The 25,278-nt window shown below is 33.5% G+C and overlaps 1 protein-coding gene across 1 annotated transcript in view; it reads left to right on the top strand.

The window, feature by feature from the left end:
* LOC119687243 (mucin-5AC) overlaps window positions 1–23,960 on the top strand; it is a 32,821-nt gene extending 8,861 nt beyond the window's left edge. The window contains exons 2-6 of the mRNA XM_038101503.1: window positions 9,130–9,684; window positions 16,979–17,314; window positions 19,181–19,261; window positions 19,610–22,171; window positions 22,375–23,960. Of these exons, the coding sequence (XP_037957431.1) occupies window positions 9,594–9,684; window positions 16,979–17,314; window positions 19,181–19,261; window positions 19,610–22,171; window positions 22,375–23,771 (4,467 nt within the window). The 5' untranslated portion in view covers window positions 9,130–9,593 and the 3' untranslated portion in view covers window positions 23,772–23,960. The remainder of the gene's footprint in view (window positions 1–9,129; window positions 9,685–16,978; window positions 17,315–19,180; window positions 19,262–19,609; window positions 22,172–22,374) is intronic.
* The last annotated feature ends 1,318 nt before the right edge of the window (window positions 23,961–25,278 follow it).

Raw genomic sequence — 25,278 nt, 5'->3', positions numbered from 1 at the left:
CATTCCTAATATACCATAGGGCACCAGTGATTGTTCTCAGTATTTTTGAGTGAGCTGTTTTAATATTTGAAGCACTAGCATTGCCAAATAGTTGGATACCATAAGTCCATATTGGTTTTATGATGCTGTTATACAAGAGTACTTATACTCTAGACAGAGAGGATCTGTTATTAATGAGCCCATGCAACTAAGAGGTTTAGAGCTTCATCTGAATTTTTTTGGCTCCAAGTTACTCGTTACTCAACGTTTAGGTGAATACCTAAATACGTTATATTATCTAGTTGTGGTATGAGAATGTTATTTAGTAAAATTGTTGAAGCTGTACTCCGATTTAAGGTAATAACGAACTAAAATATGTTAAAAATGAATTATTTGAATCTAATTCAACCTTAAAAAGCTAAACTTGTAGAATATTGGGACCAATCAGTATAAAATTGATTGTAGCCATCTTTGCGTAAGGAAAAGTGAATTGAGAAAGTTGAGAAAATTTCAATTTGAATATTAGCTTTAAATAAAAATAATGTTCATTTTTCAGTTTCACAAAATTCTTAGATTGTGTGAATATCCTCGAGGTGGTTATATTTTAATAGATTCTTCAAATTTATTGCACAACAATACTGTCAAAAAATTAAACAATTATAGAATATCATAAAAACTCTGTGTTTGCTGCACAACTTAGCAGGGATCCAGTTGAAGAGCTGTTGAAAATAATAATAAATGGCAATGGATGGCAACAAGTGTCAGAATAAAAGTGCAATGTGAGCAGTAAAAACATTTACATAAAATAATATTTCTTTTGTGTGCTCGAAATACATCTTAAATCATTTTTCTCAAAGTCATCTTTCAAGTTTTATTTCTGAAATTTATCAGTTTTTATTGTTATTTCATTCTGTACTCCAAAAGAAGAACATTGCACAATTGCCGCTGTCGTCTTTGGTCGCGCATAACTTATAGGAGTCAGGAACACGGCTCGCATGCATAATAATTGCATCAGAAGAGCGCTTAGACCAAAAGCCAACAAAGAAAAAAGAAGTCGGTACTTAAGATGAAGTTGCCATTGGCATTCATGTCGTTGCTGGCTGAGAGACTACACGACGCCATGAGTGCCAAGCCTTGCCAACTCAATTCCGATGCATCCGCTCATGCAAAATGGATGAGCGCACACACGCGTACACGGGTGTATTCGCTCGCAGTTATAATTGACAATGAAACTCTCATCCATTATGAATGCAATCAATATCATGGAAGACTACGAATACCTCGTGCAAAACACCAGCAAATTTACGTTGAGGCTTTTGCTGGGCAAACAATTCTGAGTTTATTCTATTGTTCGAATCATTAAGACTTTCCAAACTACTTAAGAAAGTGCCAAATTAGTGTTGGGTACTGATACAAGGTTTTCTTTCTAGGTTGACATTGCAGATACATACGGACATCATTTGAAACATAAAATTACTTCTTAAGATAGTTAAATGATTAAGTCACACGCAGGCAGTTATGTTCTAAGGCGGGAGACTCCCATTTTTGAATAGGAAATAAAGCAAAATCGAGTGCCTTTTAGCACCATGAGAACATCGATAGTTCTCATCGATAACTATTGATATTGATATGGTGTGATAGAGAATGTCAAATTGTGTTGACATTATTGTTCAGTAAGGTTTGGCAATTCATTATGAATTGTTTAACCCCAGAACAACGTTTCCGAATTGTAGAAATTTACTTCCAAAAAAATAAATCTGCTCGCTAAATTCATAGAGGATTTCATCCATTTTATAATCAACATAATGGCTACGTCAGTAAGCAAAATTGCCATATATGGAGCGAATATAATCTTCAAGTCGTTAACGAATCACCATTAGATCCATTAAAATTGTCTTTTTGGTGCAGTTTACACGCTGGCGGTATCGTCGGTCCTTATTTCTTTTGAAATGAAGAAGAAGCTGCCATTACGGTTACTGACGAGCGCTATCGAGCCACGCTGATTTAATTATCGTCAACAATTTCTAGGTTCTAACATCAATCGATTTATTGCAAAATCAATTTGGAAACAACTTTTTTTCCAGAAATACTTCTGTTAGCTGGCCCCACGATTATTTTTTATGGGATTATGTTAAGTCATTGGTTAATGCCGACAAACCAGCAATTCTTAAAGCATTGGACGCCGATATATTTGAAATTCTGTCTTCATCTCTTTTAATAGATTTGCTTTTCATAACAATAGTTATAAAATATATTGTAAATGAATAAACAGATGTACTACAAATCTAACGCTCTAGAAAGGGTTAGAGAACACCAATATATTACAGGATTAAATTACAAAATAAATATACAATAATAAAGAGATTTTTAGATAATGATTCATGTAACTTGTACTTATTTATAGAATATTATTATTACCAAACGTACCAAAGTAGTCATTTTTATCGATATAATATTTGGTCAACATGTGAGGTTTCTTTACTCCAAATAAAACAATTTAGCTTTGTTATATGGTATATATGATTTTGCCATAAAATAATAGATTCATTTCAAATTGTCTTAAAACCCAATCTACAAGATTTCTATACATAGAATTGTATTATCTTGTATTGCAAATCTTTATGAAGAATTATAAATTTTGAATGTTTAACGACCATAGATGTTTTATTCACCTTTCAGCACCAACTCAACATATAAAAAGAAATAACCTACTTCAATATAGTATGAACGGTGTCCAGGCAATTTGATTTCATCTTAATGAAAATATTGGCTCAGTCTGCATAGTGCATAATTAATTGTTCTCGCTTTTTAACCTCAGGAGTACTATTACAGTCAACTCTAGGATCACTATTGCAGAACATGATTTATGATAGAGTTTTGAGTGCTAAGGTCTTGACGGTTATCTAGTTATCTAAACGGGTGTGAATACACAGAATGTAGATTCAGATATAGTTATCTTTGTTTGTAGCCAAAAAATTTTGGACATATGGTTATCAAGGTGTTAGTTCAAACTAACTTATATAGTAGTCCACCAAATCACAGTCCCTCTCTATCTGTAACGATTATTTAAAATACATGCCTAATATAATAATACAGATTATTAAGTTGGTCTCCTACTTTTCTCGGCAGCTAAATGTATACAGGAACCTAAATGCTATCAAGAAAGCTATCATTGATCGACACAGTGACACACAGACACACAGACACAGTGATTTAGTACAGATTCTAGTATCAACTTAGGATTCAAGTCAAGTATGCACCTAATATCTAACAATACTGATATATGCAACTTACTTCGAAAATTTCTTCAAAATAATTTAAAACTTATGAAATCTCTTATGCTATGAGGAATACTGCACTAACTTTGATATAATTCGACTACATAAAAAGTTTATAAAAATCAACTTCAATCATTTACAGCACAGAAAACGTCAATGGCTTGTAAAGAAGACAAATACACTCTTCAACCGATCAGCGGAACGTGCCATTAAATATTTATTGTATATTAAACTATGAATTATAAGCAACGCACAAAGGACAAATTTCAATTGGAAATGCTATGAGCCACTCCAGATTCGCATAAATAGCCGGCATGGTTTACACTATTACTTGGAACTATATTCGAAAGGGCAGCCGCAGGGTGACCGAAGAGAGGAGCACTCGTAATTGCCATTAAGTAACCTCAGTTGTTGAAGCAATTTTCTAGAGTAATCTTCATGCCAAACATGATTGAAGAAAAACGTGTGTATTCATATCGTACTATAAAGCGCATACTGCACACCACACACCGCACACTGCACACTGCACACTGCACTCTGCATATGCCGCCATATGTCAGTATGCCAGTATGCATGACTTGTCTGTCTCGATTTCATACTTGTCCGTCCAGCTGAATGTGCGCATTGTTTGCACTTCTCTTTTATTTTTCTCCACTTATAGTTACCTTCAGGCATCTCTCGCTTGGCATGGCTTTAACATCCTTCAATTGTTTTCTTATTGTTTTTGTTGTTTCTTTAATGTTGTTTTTTTAATTGTATGCTCTTTGCCACAGAGACTAATCTCCAATGATTACATTGCGCGTTCAGTTCATTGATGCAACCAACTCTCATCTTGATAAATTTGATCCAATTTTCTTGTTCTTTTTTTTGCTCTTTTGTTCTTTTGCTCTTTCTTCAACTCATCCTTTCTTCCTACTATTATCTTGTTTTTTTTTTTAATTTCGTGCTGCATTGTGGCATTGTGGCATGTTGCAATAGTGTCTGCATTATTGAAGGCATTGAATTATTAAGGATTACATTGTATCCATTGCATCGCTGCACAGGTCTGCGAGTCTACAGAGGAAATGCTAACTTGTTAGGGCGTAGATATATCATTTAGAAATCGGACATGCTCAAATGACAGCGGAAATGAATTCAACTTGAGTTGGATTCTCTGCTTGCCTCAATTTTACGAGCTCAAAGCGAGCCGTTTAAGTAGACAATTTGAAAAATTACAAAAAAAATTACAGACATTCTTTTTATAAATTTCAGTATTTTTTTCCGAATGAACCTAGTTTTCAAATGGAAACGTTGCAAAATGGGTTATTTAGTGAATACTTAAGTGAAGTTGTGATTTCTGCAATTACATTTTATGGCAGTAAATTAACACTGCACGAGAAAAAAGTGATTATATCCAGATCATGACTGAATCCACTGAGATTTCTGCAACAATCAATTATGATTGGACAACTTCGAGCTAAAAGCATACAGCGTACAGACAATTATATATATCTGTGTCGATTTATAGATAAATAAACTTTTCTGTATTGTAATTTATTCTTCAATACTCGCCACAAGATCTGATACTGAAAACTTTACTCTTCAACATTGAAATATCATCATCATTTTGCTATCAAGTCTTGGTATGCTAATAAAATAATGAAATTATTCTCCTGCACAACTTTTTTCATTTGCAATTAGTATTATTAAGTGAACTTGAACATTAGAATATAGAAAGATAAGGGATATTAAACCGTAACAATTGCTGAGCTATTAAAAAACATGTCCAACTGAGCCCGTGCGAATCGTGGAGTAACATTAGCATGACTTTCTCAGTATTACGTTCATGGATTAGGTTCTATACATAACAAAGAATATATAAATCATGCAACAACTAAGTACGGCTTTGGTTCAGTTGGTTAAGGAGCGCTGACTGCTGACTCTGAGCTTTAAATTTGGCAGGGCACGAATTCGATTTCTTGTACTTGCAATCTCAAAAAACTATTTACGTATAATTAAATACAAGAATTATTTCCAAGACCACTGATGATGAGTATTTGGCAATAGTCGAAACAGCTGTATAGTCAGCCAAAAGTTCTATTATTTCAAATAATATCACATGAATTTTTGTTATTGTAGTTCACTACTGTTCGAAAACCTCGATATATAATAATTTAAATTTGCAAACAAACAAATATTCTTACCAAATAAACTACAATAATTATTCTATTTATTACCACATGTAATAGATATTAGATAGTTAGTTATATGATCACTCTAGGACTGCATTTATTCAATTGTTTTTAAGTCAGCAACTATATATTATTAATAACAGAGTATTGATACAACGCAACTAGACCTATGATTCAATTCTTGATAGAAGTCTACTACTTAATCCATAAATTAAGAATATTAACGAGTCTAAAGGGATCTTTCTATTTCTATTTAGTACTCCACCCTTCTGTCCTCGATTGAAGTCCACTTCTTAAACTCATAGATTTACACTATTAATAAGTCCTGAAGTATCTTTATATTTTACTACTCCAGTTTGAGTCTGAATTCAGTCTGAATAATTAAAAATAATTATTTTTAATAATAAAAAATTAATAAAGTAATAATAAAAAATAATAGAATAATAAAAAGCACATAAATTAAACATACGTCGTACAATCTCACAACATCATTATATCGGAATACTAATATTTAGCATACTAATTAGTTATGATGTAGTATAGCAAATGCTGAAGCTTGTACCCTTGAGATGCGTACATAAAAATAAAACGTAAAAATAACTGTTAAGATACTTAAATACCAGTTTGGTGTGGTAAATGAATTAATAAGAAACAGATTTTTCTTTAGCAATCCGCAAGCAATGAGAGCGTTAATGAGTAGTACCACTAGCCAGCCATTCGCTTGACTTATTCTTTATTTACACTGCTGACTCTGACTCTGACTCTGACTCCTGTAATCAGTACGAGTAAGAGCTCCATCAATCTGTTGCTATGAAAAGTGCTGTTAAGCAGTAGCAGTTCGAGCACTCCAGCAAATGGCGTATCGTGGATTTGCAATTAGTTAACCCAAAAGAAGCTAGAAGAAGCAGTTGAACTTTTTTAACTGATCTGTCTGTATTGTATTCAATCATGCAATCTTTCTGCCTGTATTTTTTAGTTTTTAGTTTTTAGTTTCGCAATTTTTAATACAACTAATAGTGTATTTAATAATTTTATTTTCATTTTTCCGTTTTTCAATGCTCTTTGAGCAAGTGCCTAATTCACTTTTAACATGAACGAATTACAGCATTTCTTCCGCTTTTAGTAATAACTCATTTTAGAGCAGCCGAATCAACAGAATCAACAGAATCAACAGAATCTACAGAATCAACACAATCAACGGCAGTACCTTCAAGTCAAGACAGGTACCTCCGTCAAGCTTAATTAGGAATTTTAATATGACATCTCATCAGCTAAACTAGATTGCAGCTGATCACGTTATGAGCAAATGTCCCACAGTTAATGCGTGCCTTATCAAGGGTAATAGGCTTTTTAAGCGAAACAGAAGTGGTAGCCGCTACAAGAACGAACTCGGTTGGGAAAATGAAATTAAATTAATAATCGTTGCAGTAAAAAATAAGATAAACTGTTTATATACGCACAAACCACTGCCTCAGCACTTGCGTCTTCACGCATATTAACTTCTTCAGCACTCGCGTGCAACATCCAGAGGTGCTCCTTTACATTGCGATTATTATTAGTTTTAGCTGTCGGAACGACATTTGTCAACAACAGTAAAATTCGCTGTTCATACACTGAATCGTGACGGAGCATCACTATTACTGCCCGGGCAGGCACTGTAAATGCTCATTTTCTTAATAGTGCAATCAATGACTGTGCAGTTACGGTAGACGCCAGCGGGAATCAATTCCTGACAGTTCAAAAGATTAATTGCACCATGAAGTCCCAATAATTTGTGTTAAGATCTTTTAATGAGCAATAACAATTAACTGCAAATGATTCTATACTCCTGCAAGTGAAATTATCAGGATATATCTATATCATTAAGTAAAATAATATTATGAAAAGAACAAAAATTAATCTCGGTAATATTGGATATATCATACATATAAAATGTTAATATAACTTCTACTTTGCAACTATTCACTATCCTCTATTCACAACTTCACTATTGCAAACGTCTATATAATTTTCTTATTGAACAAAACCGATATTTTGATTTTTGAAATTTTTTTTACAAAAAATCATCAGTTTAGAATTATCAGGATCAATAAAGTCCTTAACATTACTGGACGCATTAAATGCAACTTTTAGGCTTATCAGGATTTATATTTATTAAAGTATGGAAAGAATACATTTATTGTTTCTAGGCTCTATTGTTACTATGAAGTCATCTGATTCCAAAAATAATTCTTTTAAATTAAAAGAAGTTTTTTTTTACCATGAAGACATTATTAAACCAATTTTCTTCTAAGATAAGTTTGGTTTGATGATAACAATTAATGTAGCTTGCTATCCTGACATGTTAAACTAATTTGCTTCACCTTAATTCGAAGATATAGATGTGAACAACATATGGTTTCAAGAGATTAATGGCACATGTCGTCGTGATTCCAGGTCGAGTCATTTTCTGTTATGGTGACTATGTTTGGTGACATAGATGATGTCTTTAAACACTGTTGAACTTTTCAATTTTAATTTTTTTTTTGGTATCTTTTGAAGTTCAACATTTATGCCAACAAGCCTTTATCGCAGGACCGATGTACCGACTATATTTTGCTTCACATCTACAGAAAGATTACTGAAATTTTCAGAAATAGTGTAAAATGGGTGGATCCATACATAAACTATTCCATACATAATCTGTACTATTGATATCAACAACCCAAAAGAACGTTCTAAAGATACTTCGTACATGCATATTTGGTCTTCACTCCAAATTATGAAGACCCTTAATTATGTTCAGTATATAAACAGATTTATTTGGCTTGTAAAAGAAGATGTTCAAGAAAGAGTCTTTGCAATAACTGAATGATGTATCAGCTGTAAACTACAGCCACTATAAAGTCATTATAACTGTGCATCTATAAATAAATGCAATCATAGTTCCACAATTTCTTGTTACGTGTGAGCTGATCTAACACAGACTCCTACAAAGTCCAATTGTTTCGCTACTGTTCCCACAGTTAAACGGCTCTGCTCTTCTCCGTGCGCTCGCCTCATTAAAGTGGCGCTATTCACTTAATTTGCTTTCGAGAGCCACCGCCACTTCCTCACTCAACTGCAATTAGTCGCGTTTAATATGGTAAAATGGTGAGGAAAATAAAAAAGCATTTAATCTCAGTGCATGCAATGGACGGGCGAGTATCCGCAGCTGCGAATATTTATGTACTGTCCGTTTGTATTTATGTATTCATGTTTAGCGTAGATCATTTTTTCTTCATTTCGTATGGCTAATGTTATTAACCGCTTCGGACCGCACATTGCTTTCTGTTGCCAATAACGTTGGCAGCGGCTGTGGCCAGTGTTGTTGGCCCGATGTGTGATACTGCCTCCTGGCTACTAGCAACAACGTAACGGATGCTTTGAATCATTAACATTTGATATAATCACTATAATCATTTTCATTAAGCGGCATCATTGTTATTTTAATATTATTTTTCTTATAATTTCAACGTTTATGAGACAAATTCCTAATCGCCGCAATAAAAGAACAATTTTCTCTCCTCTTCTGATGTGAATTGTAAATATGTATTTTCTTTCTTTCTGCGCGGTATGACTATAATACCAAGAAAAGTTATAATCATTTTGTTCAGTTTATTCCCATTTTTTGTCTTCTATTAAGATTGGACTGACTGACGATTCTGTTTGTTTATTTTCAGTTAATTGCGGAAACAATGCTTGTTTTTCAAAGGAAAACTCAGGCGGCATTTAATCGAATGAATTTAAATTAAATGCTCGAAGAAACGGCTGTGAGAAGAAATCGTAAAGCTAGAATATCGCAATAAGAACGAATCCAATACAAATTGGAACATTCTCGGCAATTGGGAAAGTTACTTTCATAACTGAGCCAAAGTCAGTATTAGCCAGGCCAGGCCAGGTATATACTGCGGCGCATGCGTAACTAAAAAATTCTTTCGCCAAGTGACACAATTTCACAAAACTCACAAATCCACAAATTCACATATTTTACGCTATTGTGTTAAATTAAACGATTCGGAAAAAAACGTCTACACAAACTTCTATACAAAATAGAAGTAATATTCCCAAAAAAGATAAAAGTTGAAAGCTGAAAGCTGAAAGCTGAGAGCTGAATTTTTTGTTTACACATTCGAACGCCCGCAGCATGTTTTGGCGGTTCACCAGCATTTTGGCACTCGCACTACTGTTGGGCGTTGTGCCAGCACAATTGGACGCCTTCGTCACACAATCAACAGGTAAGCTCACAGTTACACAAACTGCCATTTAATCAACCATTCATTCAATGCTTCATTCGTTCAATATATCTCATTAATTTATTCATTTTCTCATTCTCTCAAAGCCTAGCAAAGCATAACAAAGCAGACGCCTAATTTTAAATTCTGTATGAATGTCAAATTTACTGTGCGTAGTCTGTGGTCTGCGAGCGGGACTGGCATGTGGACTGCTCCCCATCACATATCCAATAATTTGACTTCATTTGTTGGATTTGAGGTGCGCTATCTGAGCCATTATTATTCAGCCACCTTTGCGGCTGAATAATGTGTAGTAGCCGTCAACTGTGCCAAGCACATCAAATTGACTGATTAATTAACGAAGCTATTTTGAGCTCTTAATGAAGTTCTTCTCTTCTCTGCTTACGATTACAGCTCAATTGTGCTTATAAAATATACAAGATGGACTGTTAAAGCTTTAAGTGTCAGTGTCAGATAAACAACAAATAAATCAAATTAATGAATCAATACATTTTGGCACAATTCCGATTTAATAGATACCGGAATTTGTCAACAGTTTTGAGTACATATTTCCTTGAGCGATCTTTTCCCCTAATCTATATGGTGATATATTTTATGGTGATATATAATTTTGAAGTTGTATGTACCATCGCTAGCGCAACTACCTTCTCTTAAGATAGTGCACACGCCTGTATCCCTCGATAGTGCACAGCTGTTTAACCACTCTCTCATAGATGTCTCTCGTAGATGTCCCTCGTTGCCATCCCGGGATGGTGGTCGTATACTTAGAGCCGGCTTATAGTAGGCACAACTCAGAAGCTTCTCAGGGTTTTTGTGACCTTTTAAGCCACGCCCTCCGACGCCTGGCTGGATTTTACTTGCCTCTTACAACAGGCATGCCTTACCGCGAAAATATTGTAGCCCCTATCCCGCAAAGGTATTGAACAATAACATAGGGTGCACCTATATACAATCACTATAAAAATTACATATACTACTTTGCCGCAAAAAAATATTAGCAAATCGAATGGATTTGGTTTTAAATTGGTTTAAAAAATGATTCGGCTGCCAAAAGTGTGTGATTTTTGTATTGGTTTATAGTAAAATTTGAAAACCATTATTAGATTTTTAGATGATTTTGTATTATTGTTATGAACAGACTCTATTATTATAAAAAGGTGATATTGCATCGCAGCCTTAAGATCTACTTAAGACTTTAAGCGACTCGCCTCATACTATCTCTTCAATCTCCCTCTCTCTCTCTCTCTATTTCTCTTCTGGAGTCGATTCTCAGTTTTTTTAGCAAGTGTTTCAATTCACAATTTCTTTATGTAATTTTAAAATTATTTTTCGTTAAGTTAAAACCTTCCTTATACCGACTAAGGGTCACTTAGTCATTTATTATTTAGTATACCTGTTTGGTTTTGGTAGCAAGATTTTCTTTGTTTTTCTTTTCTAATAATTAGGAGATTGCTTCTCTTTCCCAGTTCACAGAAGCATTCTGGACCACAAGTTGTGATAGCCAATATCTCTGCCTTTTCATTATTTTCGATCCTAACATGCGCCGAACTCATGAATTAACAATTACTTATATTGCTTATTCTAAGTCAAATGATAAAATAATGGTTCCAAGATTTCTCGTGGTAATTAAGTAAAAGTAAATGGCAGTAATGATATCATTTGAGTTGCAAACAGAACAATAAACAAAAAATTAAACAAAAATAAAAAATAATTAGTAGAGCCAGCAACAATAGCTGCCCAAAGACTTTCTCTGGCCAACGGAACGATTGGTATCGCTTAGTCCTTCATTGCAATTATTGCACTAACTTCGTCTTTACTTTAATTCCATATTATTATTATTATAGCGAGTACTCCTTTATCACGGTGTATTTTTTATAATACAGTTTATCTGTAATTCAACAGCACAAAAGTCAGTGAAATGCTAACCCGACAGTTAACATAATCTTTCAACCATAATTACCTGAATTAATTTCTGTCCTAGATTTGAGCTTCTTTATGTGATGACTACGACAACTACGATGGCTACGATGGCTACGATGGCTACGATGGCTACGATGATTGCGATGATTGCGATGACTGCGATGACGGCGTTGACGGCGATGATGGCGGTGACTGCAGTCGCGAAGATTTTCAAGATATCTGTTTCTCTGCTGCTCCCATTGTTACAGTTTATAAGATTTTTTTCTTTCTATTAATTTTTTCACATAAATTTTTTTTCTATCTTTTATGTGCATTGCAGATTGAATTCCCACAATCGCACAATAAAAGAATTTGGCACAACATAAGATACAACAACAAAGTGACAACAGAATTACAAATCGCACACTTGAACCATTTTTAATGAATTCAGACAAATAATCTACAAAAATTATATATAAAAGAATATTAGAAAAAAAAAATTTTTTTTAAAGCATTAAAAAAAAAATGGTTAATGTCTAGAATGTCTAAACTTGCGAAGAACAGCAACAAAGGGCGATTAACAGCAACTAACTTGGTCAGTAGATTCTTTCACTTCGACTGAATTGAGAGCCAAGAGATGTGGTTTAAATGATAATGGAAAAGACACCATTGAAGTGAAATATATTATAGAATGATCAAAAAACGCTATATACCTATTTTGAATTTCTCTCTTAGTAAATTGATTGTGGCACCACATCTGAAACATGCTGATCCACCTTGTTAAAACCATAACTTATATTGTCCAAGCCAAAGTCATCAAACTAATGTCACAAAAAAGAAGTAACCATGTCTTCATTTACAAAAAGAAACTGTCACATTATAGATGTAAAGGTGTTTCAAGAAGAACATATGGGTTTGCACACTCCAAATGCCACAACTTCGCGCATTTATAAAACCATTTACTTAGAAAGAGGTTTCATCAATGAACATAGTTTTTCCATGAAATAATAAATCGGTTTGACTTAAAATGCAAAACCTTATAAAATATATTCCAAGTGGTATCACAAGGAAGTCTCATTGCTTGAGACCGTCTTATTGCTTGTCAGGAATTTTACTTTTACTTTGACTATCAGTACTTTCAGGAATGGTTTTGCATTGTGGGTGTATCGAATTCCTATCATCGCAAACCCTATCAATTGGTCATCATTTTTGACACGCTTCCAATTTCCTAGATTTAGTAAATTTTAATATTCTAGAATACTTTTTTCATTAAATTATCTATTGATTCGTTCGCAAGATATAGTTCTCTATACTGAAAGTAAATGAATTGAGCGCAAATATTTTCCTTTTACAAACATGAAAGGTTTTCGATAACTTTGATATTTAATTACCGACAATATTATTAGGGTAAAAAATTTAGTAGTATCTGAACGGTTCGTATAATGTACATAGAATATTTATTTTGTTTAATTTACAATTGAAGGTAGTTTTAACAATTAATTGATGCGACTATTTAACCATTATCATTATTATTATTGTTAGGGGTTGTGGCACTGCGACCGTCGGGTCTATTGTGCCCCCTTCTGGGCTTAAAGTAAGCACTGTTGCGTCAATAAAAAGTAGTATAGAATCTACTTTACAGAGTTTTATTGCCTCTTCCGTAAGAATATACATTTCCAGGAGCCGATTCCGTATCTGCATTAGCGTAGGGCATACTAACAGCACATGTGTGGCTGATTCCTCATTTCCTTCGCAGAATCTACACTTTGCATGCGTAAGTAAACGCAGTCTCGTAGGGTGATATTTGAGTTTACACTGCTCTGTTAAGATTCCTGTGATGATTCTAAGTTTTTCTTTTGATAGGTTCATACAATCCTAGTATCTCTTATTGTTATAGGTACCAATAAGTGATTTGAATTGTGTAAACCCGTATCTTATCGCAGTAAACCTTTTTATTCTGGTTCTCCTTTATTTTTATGGGAGAAAGAAGCGTACTATGTCCTAGTCCACAAAAAAGTTCCGACCCATTATCGGAACTATAAAATATTATAATTTATCAGAAGTATCAAAAGTACTACGTATTGAACGACGGTAATCAGTATCGATCAGTAAAAAATTGTAATAACTGACATAAGTATCGAATGTGGATTAACCATTGCTGACATAGGAATTCAGATTTAAAAAATCTAGGAATAAAAATTATATCCGAAAGGTATCACATCGTGTTAAAATGTCATCAAGACAAAAATATATACACATACTAGTTATACCTTTCATATACTGATGTACATCTATCAATTACTCTAAATCCTTGCCCACACCAAAATTCAGTTTTCACTTAAATTCACTTAGCTCATATTATAATGATTTTGTGGAGGTGACGTGATTGGTCTGATAAGTGGCATTTATTACAATATTATTATTACATTAGATCCTTTGTTTAATAATAATTATAGAATATAAGTTTTAGGAAAATTTGGTAACTCATACCTTAGTCGAATAAGGTTTACTACTTGCCATCTTGCCATCTTTCCTCTATCTTTTCTTGCGGCAAGAGATCTAAGATGGACGTTAGTTGGACGTTATCTTCTTTATTTGTAAATCATTTACGTTTATTACAGTTTCTTGTTTATGTAATGTATGAGTATATTTTTCATATGTGATCTCAATACGCCTAAATCATTCTAAATCGTTTTACAATTTGTAAAAAATCATTAAATCGCGACAATACATTCAGCAAATAAACAATATGGATTTATTTGTGTTCTTGTGAAGTAAAAGTTAACAAAGCTTCTAAGTGCTTATATTCTTAAGTTGTTCTAAGCCCTATCCAATCTTGGTGTTGGTATTGGTATTGTCATTTCTAACTGCGCCAAAACAGACCGAACCAAGCCATTCACTTTGCCATTATCACAATCAAGCCAAACGCTGAGCGCTGAGCGGTGAGCGGTGAGCGATGAACTCCCTTTTGAAAATTAGTCTCAGATATTTTCCATTGTGAAAGGCTTTCGTTGATGACTTCTCTATGCTTATTGTTCTTGGGATTATTGATGTTGCTGCTGTTGTTTCTGTTGTTTCTGTATCTGTGGCTGACATTATTGTATCTTTATGTATACAAAACTTCTGCTAATTTTTGTATGTGTACACTTTAAAGCAGCGGACATTTCAATTTAACTTTGGGTGCTGAACTGATTTTAATGATCATTCTGGTTAATATTTGTACTTTTGTTGGTATTTTTCCCTCTAACAAATGCTGTTGATCTGCTTCACTATTGATTCTTCTGTACTAACTTTCACCTAAACAGCACAATTCTGTTACCATTTCGCTTCTTTCCAATTATTTCCATGATTATCAATAGATATGTTGGCTTTGTGCTCTTTATAGCCGCTGGTTTTTCGGTTATTAAACGAGTTTATTCTTTTGTATTCAAAATCCGAAACATAATTTACGAATCTTTTTCTATTTTTGCCCTAACTGCATTTGTTCAAAAGCGCTACGTTTTGGTCAAAAAAACTAGAAATAGAATGGCCAAAGGTAACGGAAGATTGTTAAATGCAAGCTAAATGCAATCTGAAATAAATGACAATATACTAAGATGTTACGGAATCGGTATCTGGCTTTGGTGTTATTACTCTATTCAGTAAAATATATTACAAACCCATATGTTTGCATAAAGACCTACTTAAACCGCATGTTATGTTATATTAAAAATATATATACTTAATATATATATTTAGTATATATTATATACTATTATATGACGAAATAACAAAGATTACGTTGTAGAGGAACGTTCCAGAAATGCTGTTCTTATTATTGAGCGGAGCCATACTGTTTACACTTAGTAACTGGTACTACATTTTACGATTTGACGATTTAACGAAGAATGGTTCTGATTCAACAGTCCAACTGGGATTATGTGATATTATAATGGCCATATAAGATCCATCATAAGTATCTTAGGACACAATTAAGAGGAGTTGGGGAACATCTGTAACTACCAATATTACCCCTAATGACATATTCTATTAAAGTTTTAATATTTTATTTGAGACAAGATCGTATAGTAAGATCACCAGATCTACTTTAATGGAGGTTGATGGTGCCTATAAAAAATATTAGATTCGAACATTTTTACTCATAAAATAAATTGTTTCTTTATAAATAAAATTTAAAAGTTGTCTAAAATTTTTATTTATGTGTATATAATTATATATATTAAATAATTTTCTATTAAGGGAAAGCTAGATATGGCGAGAAATTACGATTAGAAATAAAATGTGAACAATCCCAAAAGCTTTCAATTAAGCATAATTATCTGAAGTAAATTTCTAAGAATTTAAATTTAGTAAATTTTACTTTTTAATTACATATTTGATATTGTTGTTGTTGTTGTTGTTGTTGTTGTGTTTATTTTATAAGATTTAACGTATGCATTTTTATTTGTTGATGATTAGATAAAACAAATTGAATTGGAAAGTAAAAGCATTTTAAGTGGCACAGCCAATAAACACATAACACCACGTAAATCGTAAACATTCTCTGAGGCTTTTAATTGTTGAAAAGGTTAACGCTCTCTGCCCGTAAAGTCATTAACTTCAGTCTTCATACGCTCCACCACGTTCCAAATGCCAAAAATTCTATGGTCAAGTAAAAGTGATCAGCAGACGGTAGTCAGATCTCAGGGGAATGTAAACAAGTGCGCACTTTTTGGAACAACTATGTTACATTATTTAACATGAGAAGTATTTACATAAAAATTAAACGCATATTAATAAAAAACGAACAATGCCACAGAAGTAGCGAAAAATACTTCATTTAATTGCTTTTCATTTAACTGTTTAACCACTAAGTATCTACGATGGCGAATATAAAAGTACAAAGGAAAAATTCAGATGTGCGTATAGAGCGCATATCTTCATGATTCATGAACTGAAGTGCGACATAAAGACCACTAACGACACATCGTGGCTATCAACCTACAAGCAAATTGTTGCAATTGTAGTGAAACATGAAGAGCAACAGCAACAGCAACAACGACAACAACAACAACAACAACAACAACAGCAGCAACAACAGCAATAACGAACAACGATTAAGAAAATAAATCTTTTTACCGTTTGAAAGTCATTATCTAAATCTTTTATTGTCATCTAAATTTATGTGTAAGTTTAGCAGCGCAGGTATCTCTGATCGCGACCGTACTCCATACTAATTTTTTCCTATACTCCACTCTAAGATACTCACTGCAAGTATCTTATTGCAGTGTTGCTTGCCTCTCGGTGTTTACCTTCGATGTTTTTCATAACTTTTTATTTTTTACATAAAATAACATTTATCATCTGGATTTTATGTGATTTTTGTTTTATTACACAGGTTGTCACCACAACGGCACTTGGTACGCTGATAAATCGCTTGTTCCCACCACGGAAAAATGTCTTAACTGTCAGTGTAACAAAAAAACGTTGACGTGCCGTTTGAAAGTGTGCCCCGAAATGCCAATGCCACCACCCAGAGGATGTGTTGTTGTGCAGAAGAAGAATACCTGTTGTCCGTATCTATCGTGCGCTCGTTTGGATGCTTTTTACAATATACCCAATACACGCCGCATAATCGCATATCTGAATCATTATGAGCGGGAGTCAATAGATCGAGTTGTCAACGAGAATGTATTGCAACGTCGTTCGGATGACTCAGAAGTGGACTTATATGGTGAGTTAAGAGTAGAATATTCAGTTATTATCACTTTCTAATATCCTTCAAATAATTGCTTATCTATAAAGCAATATTTTGTTATTCGACTTTACTGTTAAGACTTGACAATAAACAGGTGCTATAATCATCCAGATATTTTGCCAATGGCCTTAACCTTTATATCACCTCCACTAATTCATTCTTCGTGAGCAAATGCGTGTTGATACTAAAGCTTAATATTTAGCTTCTTCGTTAATCACTTCACCCTAAATATATATTTGCATATTAGTTATATTCACAAGTCATTTGAGTTATAATTACGTACTATACACATTCATAGAAGTTATAACTTTAAAGAAATTATAGCTTTTATCAGACATCAGACTTTTTTTCAAACGCAATAGCAATAACAACAACATCAAAATTATATATAATTTCTTACACAAATATTAAAACATTCCATGATTATCAACCAGCTACACAGCTTGTAACTTCTTATATGGGAAAATTACCTTAACTGCATGAGAATTATAATTAGGAGATTATACACATTTGAAAAATAATAATGATTACAATTCCAATGAGTTATATTCCCCTAATAACACTTTTAAACAGAAAGATAATCACGTATTATCTCATGTATTATAAAAGACTAACCCAAATTTTCTCATCAAACTTTTCTCTTATTTTCGGAAATCAATTTGTGGCACATAAGCAATTCAAGAGGAGGAAAAATAAAAAAATGGGTGTTGTTTGTGATTGCAGCAGTTGTTATCTGATCTACGTTTAGTTCGTGAAAACAAAACATTCAAGCTCCTTTTGTTCACAACATTGTTGAAGTTGAACACACTAACGTGTGCTTAGGAAGCTCTATCATGACCTTTCCCGCTCGTTCTTTTCTCAGCTGTACGCATAATCCAACGGCTCGAGCTTACCAGATGTTGCCTCTAAAATTTATATTACTCGCTGTTTTCTAACTTATAGAATTTAACCTTGCAATATATCAAGTCTGTAAATAACTTTTCCTTTTCTAACCTTTATGACGCTTTTTTGTTAGAATCTTTTCTCTATTCAGCTCATTGCTTTAAAGATATTAGTGCATTTGAGTAGCACATTGTGGTCTTAGGTGTTTTGAATTCTTATTCGTAAAAACTCTTCCATAAAAAAAGATTTTCTTGAAAAGTAAATTTCTCCAAATTAAAAGTTTCATTGTCTAAGAATTTTAATAAAGATATCGTAATCAACTTAAATTAAAATTTTTATTTAAATAAATTATAATGTCACAATGTTAAAATGATCTATATTATTATTTAGATAAATATGTTCAAATTCAGCATTTTTAAAAAACACGCTAATATAAACTGAAGAAGGTACTTTGGACTCAGTGACTTTGACATATATAAATTCTTAGCAAAAAAAATGGTGAAAGCGAAAGCACTTTGTTTGCTAAGAGGTTCACTCTTAGAAGCCTAAATTTTCAGATAGCAGAATTCACTTCTTTACTAATATTAGACATATATAAATTACGATAGGACCTTAATATAGAACTTTGAAACCATAATATTTAATTTTATTTTTTTATTTGTGTATTTTTTTAAATCAATCCAATTATTTTTGTTACGATAATACAAGTTACCCTTAAAGTCATGTAGATTTAAACTTCCCCTAAGCTGTTCTGTAATCTAAAATTGTATGGATCTTCATTTTTGCAAATATTTTCAACTTAATCCTGAACCCTTGCCTTCCATAAAGTAATGCATCCTTTTTGCTGATTCTTCTCTGATCGTTTTTGAATAGTTTTTGATGTGTGGTAGCATCTGATTCAAATAAAAATCTGTACAAAAAAATACAAATAATAATACTTTTTTAAAATATATTTTTCAGTTTGTGTAAAAAATGGCACCGTCTATAAGTCTGGATCTGCGATGTCGTCGTCCAATTTGTGTACCTACTGCTATTGCATCGGTAAGTTAGAGGAATGGTAGTGTTTGGAAGGTTAAAATTTTCGTTTGATAAGTCGAGATCATACATTACTTCTTAGCTAGTTAACAGTAATTCATATATATATATATTATTTTTATGCTACTCACCAGTAAAATATTTATAAAATAAATTATATTAACTATCAACTTAAGTTGAAATAGTGGAATGAAAGTGTAATAATATTTACAATATTTGTACGCGATAATTGGTTTTTTATTAATTGACATTAAAATTAATTAAAAAATGTTTTCAGTCCACTAAAATTTAATTAAAAGTAAGCAAAAAATTCAAAAAAAATTTTCATCGAGATATATTTTTCCTTTTTCATAGGTGGCACTGAAAAGTGCGTCAAACCCAAATGCATGCTACCTGTCGAAGGTTGTAAGCCTATATTTGTTGATTCAACTTGTTGTCCCGTACGTTACGATTGTAGCACAAAGACATTTGGAAAATCCTCACAAGAAGTAAATTATCGCAAAACATCGAACAAACATTTCCTACGAATGTCACAACGACTCCAAAGAAATCGTGGTTGTACTGTAAACAAGCAATTTTATGCAGAAGGACAGAAAATGAAATCCGATCCCGACAAGCCATGTGATATTTGTTTCTGCATACGTGGCAATAGACGTTGCGCCCCAAAGAAATGCTCACCGGCACTAAAAAATTGCATACCAGTTGTACCGAAAGGGCAATGTTGTCCCTCCAGTTATGACTGTGGTAGTCAAAGAGACTATAGACGTGCACAAAACTCTCGGCAATTCAATTTTCTTTCTCTTTTATTTGGTAAAGATGAAGGCATCGAATCGAATTCCACAGAAATCTCAGTGCAGTATCCACATGACAGACAACCACCAGAAATAAACGAAAATAATGTACCTATCGTAAGCACTACAAGTGAGAGAAGTATTTTTGACACAATAAGAGAAGGTTTGGAATTCATTGATGGAAATAATAATCAAATGCTAACTGACAATATTGATCTATTGGGCATACAAACTGCGATGTCGTCACCAAAAATAGAAACAAGCACACCCTCGTCAACAAGTTTTAGTTCTACAACAGAAGTAAGCTTTTTAGACTTACTTTTAGGGCCTACTGATGATTTAAACGGTGTTGTTAACAATTTAGATGCCGCTATGCCACAGTTGAAAACTACTACAAAATATCCGGGTTTATCATGGGTTGATTTATTGCTTGGTTCCGACGAAGATGATAATAAGAATAATTTAGGGACAACAAATACTGATACAATGGATGCAACAGAAGCCACAACCTTTTTCCATTCGAAAGAGGATACAACTAATATTGACCGAATGGATGAAGATTTCGATGATTTTTCTGGTAGTGGGGAGTTGCTTATAACAGATATACCTGTAACGACAGAGTCAATTGAAAAATTCAGCACCGTCGCTGAAACGAATTTAGTTAAAACTTCTACAGAAGCGATTAAGCTGTTTGAAAAGAATGTTGCAGATAATACAGTGCTGAGCACAGAAGAAAGCACTACAGAATTACCGAAAATAAAACCACAAGCAGTGAAAATCTCGATTACTCCTGAGCCGAAAGTAACAACAGTAGATACTACAATGAAAACAACAATGAAACCTTCGCCTCAAGAAACAACAAACATTCCCTTTAGGGGAAACAAAACACATACCACCAAAATTACACATACAAAACCCAATGAACAACTGCACAAGACAGATTATCTCCCCATAGAAGAAGCACCGCCGAAATATATGGAAGCACAACTCAATATACCCGAAAAGAAAAACAACTTGTTAACAGCATTTTTCGATGGCATTTCAGATATTCTGGGTGATTTACCATCAGGAAACGCTACAAATACCACGCTGTCACCAGCAGATATGGCGATTACTCTACCTACTCCACGGCCGTTACCATTGTTTAAACCATTGCCACCAGTTAAGTCACATACACGTATCAATTCAAAAATTGCGAATTTAACAGCACAAACTCCCATATTTGTAATGAAGCATGCCCAAAATATAACTATTAAACCTATACCAATACAATTGGGAACCACTACCACTGCAACAACTACAACGACTAGAAAAACCACTGCAACTCCAATAATTACAACAACTATTGCAACTACTGCATCCCGAACTACTGTTTCTAGCTTAACACCTAATGCAAATACAATAACAACAAAAAGTACAAAAACCACACAAAAACTACCCACTACAGTACCTATCTCCATCACTACAACGTCACTTATGGATGCCACTACTAAGCAATCAAATATAGTGCGAACTACCGATAAGCCACTTATAATTAAAACAAATCCTACAATTTTGGAAGCAGAACCACTCGATAAAAACGCTGAACCCACGCTGCCACCCAGCTTGCCAAACCTTAAAATTATTCCATTTTTGCCAACAGATGCCGTAAAGGCTGATCGCGGTAAGCTACATTACGATTACTATCACAACAATCCACAGACGACAAAAATTGATTATGAACTATACGATGATGCCAATCTTTATCCTGCTATAACCGAACGCTATCCTACTTATACAGATTTAGATGACAGCAATAAGGCTGAATATATTTACAAGTTTGACGTTGAAGGTCCAACTGAAATCGAACCAGTTCCTCTACCTGCTCCTACTAAACTAGAAGAAGGCATCACTGGCACCGCTAGCTTTGTAAAATATGATTTCGATAATACTGCTCTTCAAACAAAAGGCTTTTCACCACCCACAAAGACAGAAGGCGGATTTGTACCTAAAAATCCACTTATCATTGATGAAAATGAACAACGTAATGAAGACGAATTGCGTCTGAAAAATAGTTATCAAGTGACAAAACATATTATTGACATCACAACTGCTGATCCAGCTAATAATACAACAAAAGTAATAGGTAAGTAGAATAACACTAACATGACTTATTGTTTTTGCTTTTTTCCAAAACCAAATGATATATACAGGTCAATTAGATGGCAAAAATTAAAAACAATTTTCATAACTGATCTAATATTGTTAGGGAAAACTATTTCACATTGTTTAAATAATATTATTATCACTAGAATAAACTAACAATGCAGTTACACGCTTATCTTTCAGAAATAACAACACCAGATCCATTCAAAGATGTCATTAGAACTGAAACACCACCAGATTTATCGTCTTTAATCGAAGATAAAGAAAAAAATTCTATTTTAAAACATAATATCGAACTGCAAAATATCAAAACTTTTTCAACATCTACCACAGTGAAGCCTTTTATCAATAAAACCACTCATGTCGACACCCTTTTGCCTAGCCCATATCCTAGACCAAAAAATACAAGTGATTTTGAGGAAATAGTTAAGGATGAAAGGAACAGTATAGAAAGCTTTTTTAATCTTTTCTTCAACGCGGATGAAGATGATGAACACGACGGCAACAAATTCGTTGGCAGTTCCACGATTGCAACAGTTCCAAATGCAACTATACCACCGTTTAAGTCCTTGCCTGCTTCTACCGTTAACAATCTAGCTATAAATTGGACAACTAAAAGACCCAGCAGCACAACAACAATTAGGATAAGAACCACTACAGTAGCACCAACAACTGAAGTAACAACGGCAAAAGTAAAAACCACAAACAGCACGGTAGTAGCTCAAGGCAATCCAAACAACAGACGTCGAACGACAACTCCCAAACCCGTACGGCAAAAGAATACCCACACTCCCTCAGCAGCAACGCGAATAAAGAACAAAACGAAAGTGAATAACAGAAATCAAAATTTCGCAACAAACACAACAGCAATAAGAACAGGGGAAACAAATGCAAATGCCACAAAATCTAAAATTACCCATCCACTTCGATACAGAGTATCACCTACAACGACAACGAGAACGACAATAGTAACAACAACCACTTCTGAACCCATCACAACGACATTGAATACACTCAAACAAAACAAATACGACACACAAAACAAAACCCGAACACCTCCGAACAGCAATTCGAATGCTCCACCTACAACAACGCTCCATCCATATTTAATGTCGCCCTTCGACAAATTGCCTTTTATGGACGCCAGCGTCGAAGTGAAGTCACACAGCATAACAACGAGCACAGCACCCAAGGCGCAGCACCCAAGTGCGAATGCGAACACAAACACGAATCTATTGGGACTAGTACACTACAAAAACAAGCTCAACAAGTTTGAAGGCTTAGAGCCAGCTTACGAAACAAGTGTCGTGAACAAGCACAACAGGGTTGTTAGTGCACCACAGGTAGCAGCGATGTCGCCAGCCTCCATTTCTTCGGTCGCAAGCTCCGCTTCAACGAATGTGGTGGTTTCGCCTTCATCAAACAGCCTCATCGATTCCGCTGGTATTTTAAAACTGGCCGGCTGCAATATTTACGGTCGTATGTATCGTGTCGGTCGCATCATTTTAGAACTATCGAATCCCTGCCTCGAGTGCAGGTGTACCGAAGTCGGTGTAAAGTGTGGACCATTAGACTGTTAGTTAAGTTAACTATAATGCATCTATAAATATTCCAATGAAAGTTCCCCGTTCCCCTTACAGTGTTCGACATTCGGAACTTTTACAATATGTATTAATTTTTTTCGAGTTCGAGTAGTGATAATATCTCTTAGTTTCTGTAAGCATTAGATTTAATTTAAACTGCGATTGCAACGGCAAAATTTTATTTTATTATTGATGAGATATTAAAATTTTTTTAGAAAATATTTTATATATAGTATTTCATATATAGTATTTCATATATAGTATTTCATATATAGTATTTCATATTTGTTTATAATTTATTTATTCCCGAAATTAATTCATACATTTTATCTCATGGACACAAATTTAAGTTGTAAAATAATTTATTTCTATTTAATTTTATATAATTTTATTTAATATGACTTTAATTTAATTTAATTTAATTTTAACTTAATTTATTTTATTTAAAGCACAAATAATTTAAAAAAATAATATATAAAGGATTTTATATTTAGTACTTGTTGCAGTTCTTAGAAATATTATAAAGTTAAGCTTGTAACCCACTAATTATTAGAAACTATTTTTATATATAACATAATTATTTTAAGTAATAGCAAATATTTATACTAAAACAGCAATCTAACTTAATTATTTTTCGAATAGGATTAATTAATAATAATAAAATTATTGAGAAGATATTGAAATATTAACTATAGCGTTGTTATTGAAACCTGCCAACCCAACCATCAGAAATTATACCAAGTTACCTGCTAGAGAGATAGAATAGACTGTGTCAAAACTCTTCATCACCTTCAACCGCTATTCAAAAATGAAAATCTCAATACTAAGAACAGGAAACAGTACTATTCGCCAGCCAGAAATTGCACAAAGCCAGGTTCTAAGAAGATTTTTCAAGGTACCATGTTACATTAGGACGAATGATATCCTCAGGGACCTCAAAATTGATCCCATCAAAAAATACATATAGGATAGAGCACTGAAATTATTTAAGAAAACTGGCAGGCTTACCAACACCGCGTTATCGAATCTCAGAATGGTTACGAGCTCCTTGGAGAGGTATGCAAATCTGAGGTCAGTTATTGCTTAGTGTGATGAAGTGATAAATAATAATCCAGTCAAGGCGTAGAGAAGGGTTATTAAGAAACTTCGCAGTTAATAGAAAGTAATAGTGCTCAAGTGCACTGAATCAACTGGCGTCAACATAATAATAATAGAATGGGATGGGACATTTACAATGCAGAAAAAAAGTGAACTATTTTAGGCTCATATATTGGTTAGCTGAGACTTTTTGATAAGTGAATATACGTATAGACGTATATATACTATATGTCTATATATAGTATACTAAACAATGTGTCATGGTTTTTTTTTCCTCTTTGTAAAATAAAAATCAAGTATAGTATCAACTATCAATATGCGTAGAAATCTACTATGCAAAGTAGTAAAACCAATATATGAATTGAATTAAAGGATATATAAATATTTAGATTTTCTTCGGAGAAGT

Source organism: Teleopsis dalmanni, chromosome X (genome assembly GCF_002237135.1).
Source record: "Teleopsis dalmanni isolate 2A chromosome X, ASM223713v2, whole genome shotgun sequence".
In the NCBI taxonomy this organism is placed as follows: Eukaryota; Metazoa; Arthropoda; class Insecta; order Diptera; family Diopsidae; genus Teleopsis; species Teleopsis dalmanni.
Note: the sequence above shows the minus strand (reverse complement) of the source record. Positions and strands in the feature narration are given on the sequence as shown.